Source organism: Nicotiana tabacum, chromosome 13 (genome assembly GCF_000715075.1).
Source record: "Nicotiana tabacum cultivar K326 chromosome 13, ASM71507v2, whole genome shotgun sequence".
NCBI classification, from domain to species: domain Eukaryota; kingdom Viridiplantae; phylum Streptophyta; class Magnoliopsida; order Solanales; family Solanaceae; genus Nicotiana; species Nicotiana tabacum.
In genome coordinates, this window is record NC_134092.1 from 115,114,980 (window position 1) to 115,120,979 (window position 6,000).

Genomic DNA, 6,000 nt, shown 5'->3' on the forward strand with positions numbered 1-6,000 from the left:
TCAGTAGCTAAGATAAGGTATGTGTTTCATGATAAGTTCACAACCCATAAACTTCATATTGTAGTTCCATCCCTAAACGTAACTGCGCTGGAAACTTCTCTATTGTTTCTTCTATAATGTTTTAGTTATTAAACTATTCAATACTAGAAGTTGCCGAAACAATGAAACCATGTCCCACATGTCAAGGCTGATCTAGCATAATTGCAAAATTAATTATGAGTTTATAGTTCATATCAGAAGTCAGAACTAACTAGAATTAATTGAAGGTGGAAGGAGGTTGATAGGTCCAAATTAAGCACGAGTAAGCAGCGATTATTCATAATTTCTCATCAAAGGGCCAATTTGTGTAGCTCTTTCCAAATGTGGATCCATGTAACTAGCATTTTAATGCCATTGTTCATTATTTTATTTCAAAGAAAACATTTGTCAGTCATAAAATTGATTACATACAAGAGAACAAAACTGGCTTGAGAGCTTATTAATATATATTTATAGAAATCGATGCAGTTATATAGCTAACAGCTCAATGTTCAACATGGCACTAATTTAAGCAACAGCTCCCAGTACGGTTCAGAATTTCGTGCTCGAAACCTGTGTGGGATGTTAAAACCGAATCAGAAAACCGTCCAAACCAAAAAGTCAAACCAAACCGGTTTAATTTGGTTTGGTGTTGAGTAAAAAAAGTTCGAACAAAACCGACATATAAATATATAATTTTTATATATACTTTTAAGACTTTATATAGAACTTTCTATAAAAAAAAATATCTAGAAATATTTGGGATCCCCTCATGGGAGGTAATATTTCATAAAAATATAAAGTGCATTTATTTTTATTTATTTTAAATAGTGGGTTGCATCACTTTTTTATCAAGTGTTATTGAAATGTTTCAATCATCTCTTTGTTCTTCCATATTGGTATATAAAGATTTTTTTTTTCGAATTTGAAATGGTATTTCAATAATTTAGAATTAAAAAGAACATATTATTATTTTGATATCATATTAATTTTTATGTTTAATTATTAAATTACCTCGAAAGCATATATCAAAAAAATTTATTATTAGACGACTAAGGAAATAACTATCATGTTTTAACTAAAAAATATTCTCTCATATGAATAGTTTAATAAACCATATGTTCGTCAATTTTTTCATTTTTTAGTAAACATATGTCCACTTATCAAAACTTTATCCATAACTTTAACAAGTAAGATTGAAATAATATTTATTTAATAAAAAAATGCGAAAAAACGAAAAACCCAACAAAACCGAACCAATTCAAACCGATATAGTTAGTTTGATCTGGTTTTGATAAAAGTCGAACCAACCCGGTTCATGTACCCTACATCCGTGTATGTGTGTGTGAATAACTAGTATAAATTAAGTATATTTAGAATTCACTCAAAAACTTTCAAAATGTAGAGTACCATCTAATTCTAGATTTGTCGCTAATATTTTTACACATTAATAAGTATAAAGTTGACTTTTTTCCACAAAGAAGCTTCCCCCCTACCAAGCATTATGGCTAACAACTAAAATATTTATTCGGCATGCTACATTGCCTACATTGGTATTAAACAACGCAAATAATAATTCCTTATCAGTTATCACACAGTTGACATTTCTTCCTGACGAAGCTTCCCCTTATCAAATATCAAACTTCTGGATTATAAAACAAACACTACTAATCTTATAGCCTGCTTAGATAAGATTTTTTTCATTCTTAAAAGCCTTTTTCTCATAGATAATCAGTAGTATACCTCTCGACATAATAAAGTAGGAAAATTTATTAAAGAAGTGCGAGAAATATTCTTAAAAGAGCTTCTTCGAAATTTCTTTCGTTCTTATCGCTCCGGATTCCGATCTATATGACCTCCGGGCGGTACAAAGTAAACCAATTAGCTCCTCCCGATCGTATCTCTCAAAAGAACCAAATTCTTGTTAGCGATTATTTATGATAAAAAATATGAAATTATGAAAACTCCTTTAAGCTTCTTTTTGGCAAAAAATATTTTTTTCCAAATTTAAAATATTTGACCAAGCTTTTAAAAGGAAAAATATTTTGAATAGAAGCAATAGCAATTTTTTTTTAAAAAAGAAGAAAAAAGTAGCTTTTTCCCAAAGCACTTTTATGAAAAGCATTTTGAGAATAATACACTTTTAGAATCACTTTTAAAAATCTTGGTCAAATATTAATTGCTACTCAAAAGTATTTTTCAAATTAATTAGCCAAACACAAATTGCTTTTCAAGAAAGTAATTTTTTGAAAAGTAATTTTGAAAAAATATTATTTAAAATAAACTGATTAAGCTTGGTCAAACAAGCTACCATTAGTCTTCTTTATATACGATTCTTGTTCGAAAAAGTGAATATCATTAAAAGGTAAAGGCTTTTCTCCGCTTGAATTTGAAAATTTCTTTTATGCTAACAAAAGGCAACACAATGAATGGATTTTTAAATTCAATAATATACCTTTTTCATTGATTTGATCTTCAAAACGCAAAACGTGAGAATATACCATTTGTTTGATGTCACTCAAAGCATGACTCTACTAAATAATGACATCATAGTAGCAGCAAGGGGCCATAGCAAGTTAGCAACATAGACAGTAAGAAACAATAGCACACGTTGAGTAAAGAATGGCATATCAATAAATTTACACATTTTAAAAAAAAAAGAAAAAAAGAGGGCAACCCGATGCACAAAGCATCTCGTGTTCACGCGGAGTCCGAGAAAAGGCCGCACCCCAAAGGGGTGTGATGTAGATAGCCTATCATGATGCAAGCATCAGTGACTGATTCTACGGCTCGAACCCGTGACCTATAAGTCACACGGAAACAACTTGATCGTTGTTCAACAACTATATAAGATCAGCAAGAATTCTTCTGATCATATAGCTCATATAAACTCTCTGGAACTTAGCTCCAATGGCACCAAACTCAGTAACAGATCTAGGAGAAAAGAGCACCATTGGGTTCTGTAGTGAAATTTTCAGAACTCTATGATTTTCTTTTCAACTAATACATAAAGGGGACCAAAACCTTTTGAATTTTTGTTTCTGATACATCGATCTTCTTTTGAATTATCAGACTTCTTATGTTAAAAAGATAATTTTTCTTTGAACCTGATTATTCTCTAGCTTAATTCTCCATCTTTCTTTCTAGTGCTAAATGATTCAACTATAACTCTTCCCATGGTGTCTGGAATAATGAGATAATTAGCCTTATTTTTCATCCCAAGCTGGCAAGAATATGGAAAGAGAGTCTCATAAATACACAGCATGAGAATAAGATTATCTTTCCTTCCCAACAATTGCAGGAAAAGAGCAGATTAAACTTTTGATAGAATTGTTAGGGGTCGTTTGATTGCAAAGTGGGATATCTAGGGATTAACAATCACAGGATTATAATCCTGGGATTATTATCCCACATCCTATATGGGATAAGTAATACCACCATTTTAGTATAAAATTTGTACTGGTATTAGGCTATTAGCTAATATTCATAATCGAACATGTGATAAATACAGGACTATAATCCTAATCCCGGTAACCAAATGACCCCTTAGGATTCAAATGAACAGCCAAAGAAAGAGGACCATCTTCTATCTTTATGCAGAATAATGAATGATAGGCTAACGGAATTGGTAAGATCATACTATACTACTCAAAATGAATATTGATGACAATTACATCAGAGCCCAGATGGAGCAATGGAACAGAGATGTGAACTGACGAAATTATTAACATATGCACGACTTGCCTTTTCTTCTTTTTCTTTTGTGGTGTCCAGGCCAGCTTGTATGCACTTGGACTATTCCATTGGATACTAGCTACCTACCAACAACATATGTACCAGGTAACTCTACCACCAAGGTTTAAGCAGATGAGAAAAAAATATCTTGCCTTTCTTTCATACATCATCTCAATCAAGACGGCAATATGCTAGGCTTAATAAGACAAAAGAAAAGTAACATCTAAATGCAACAAACTGCACCTTAAACGCCTTGTTTCCGGTTCACAGTAAGACAGTAGGTACAGTAATCATAGGAAAAGCTGATGATGCCAAAGAAAAATAAGGCAATGTTATAAAACTGCATAAGTAGTATGATGAAAACTAGGTATGGAGTGCCATCCATGTCGAGCCTAAACTTATGTGGGCTGTTCTATGCCAATCAAGAAGAGCAATATCTTTGTTTCTTTCCCTATCTCCTTCAGGACAAAACTTACACCACCTCCAAAGAACAGTTTCTCATGAACGAATATCAAATTAAAAAGACTAGTTGCATGAATAAAAAAGAGCATGCAAAGATAACCATAACAAACAACTATATCTTGGATCAAAGACAGGAAGTAACCTTTCCTCTGCCTCAACCAAAAATGAGCTAGACAAGGATTAACACACGTACCAAACTTAAACAATTTTTGCTTAAGGAAAACCTTTGCATCGAGAATCTGTTATCCATGCATGAAATGGTCCCCTATGGAAATGCAACAACCAGACAAAGTTATACAATTCCATAGAAGAAATAGGAAACAAAAAAAACCTTTAATAACGTTAGCTCAACTTAATCAAAGAAACAAATTAATGACTCGAAGGGAGACAATCTCTAAATCGTCGCAGTTCTTTGCCTGACTTTAGCTTTCTCTGCATCAATAATAGACTCCATCAACTTAACAGAATTCTCCAACTCCCCTTCTCTATTCACTACCACATAATCAAATTCCTCCATATGCTTCACTTCCTCCCTAGCCGTGGCAATTCTCACAAGCAAAGTCTCTTTAGTCTCAGTCTTCCTATCAATCAACCTCTTCACTAATGCATCTTCACTCTCCGCCACTAAAAACACAAACACCGCAGATTTACCCAAAATCCTCTTCAACGTCGCTGCCCCTTGTATATCAACTCTCAACACTATATCCAATCCTTTAGCCATTTGATCCCTAATTTGCTGTTTTGGTATACCCTTATAATCCCCGTACACCAATGCATACTCCAACAACTCATGTCTCTCAATCATTGTTATAAACTCTTCTTTACTCACAAAAAAGTAATCATTTCCATCAACTTCACCGGGCCTTTTACCCCGGCTCGTAGCAGTAACAACAAAATGCATATTCTCCCTAACTTCTCTAAGCCTTTTAATCACCGCATCTTTACCAACCCCACTCGGGCCACTAACCACAATGATCAAAGGATGAGGGTCGGGTACCAATGGACCTGAACTAAACGGCGACCCCACCGCCGCCTCGAGGGCCCGATACAATTCAGCCTTATCGGCAGTTTCAGGGGGTGGTATAGGGACATGGGCGGGTCTTCTTGCATCCGCCATAGCAGGAAATGATGACACTAAACGTTTGGTTACAAGAATTGGCCTTTTTTTCAAGATTCTTGGTGTTGAGAGGAATTGTGGGTTAGGGTCAAAAACAGCAAAAGGGTTTTTGAGATTTCGATAGAGGAGAAATGGATCGCGGCTAGAATTTGATAAAGAGGTGTAGAGCCTACGAAATTGCATCGAGTTTATATCGGATGAGAGGAGAAAAAACGCTGGGAAAATGGAGCGTGAATTTCACGGAGATGAATAGAGAATCGGAAGTAAGGACTGTTAATGCGGGCTATTAGTTTGAGAATCTTTGACTGGCTGGGAGAAGAGATTTCTAATCTAGGGTTTATCCAAAATCCCAATTCCCAATTCCTCACTTATTTGCAATTTTGAACGGCCTTGTTTCGGGTCAGGGCGATAAGCGATTGCTGATTTTCTCAGCTTTTTTGAGGTCTCTATTTCTATTTTTATTTAAAAAGTTATTCAAATATAATCTTAGCGTTTTATAACCGAAAGAATGAAAAATTTACTCATGTCAGTTGTTGATAACTGATCTAAAGTTTGGATAAATATTTACTTGGTTATAAATAAAATTTTTAATTACCAAAAAAAATACTAATACATTATTAATAAATTAATTGAAAACTTTATCCAATAAAAAAATATGTATACGATAA

At 33.7% G+C, this 6,000-nt stretch overlaps 1 protein-coding gene across 1 annotated transcript; it reads right to left on the reverse strand.

Moving 5' to 3' along the window:
* Positions 1-4,402: 4,402 nt before the first annotated feature.
* On the reverse strand, positions 4,403-5,784 carry LOC107792253 (guanylate kinase 2, chloroplastic/mitochondrial-like). Its single transcript, XM_016614446.2, has one exon. It carries the CDS (start codon positions 5,513-5,515, stop codon positions 4,610-4,612), a length of 906 nt encoding a protein of 301 aa, XP_016469932.1. The 5' UTR covers positions 5,516-5,784; the 3' UTR covers positions 4,403-4,609.
* Between the last annotated feature and the right edge of the window lie 216 nt (positions 5,785-6,000).

What these genes read in the sequence shown, in the direction of transcription:
- LOC107792253 (XM_016614446.2), bottom strand. Translation starts at nt 5,515, where the DNA reads ATGCAATTTCGTAGGCTCTACACCTCTTTATCAAATTCTAGCCGCGAT.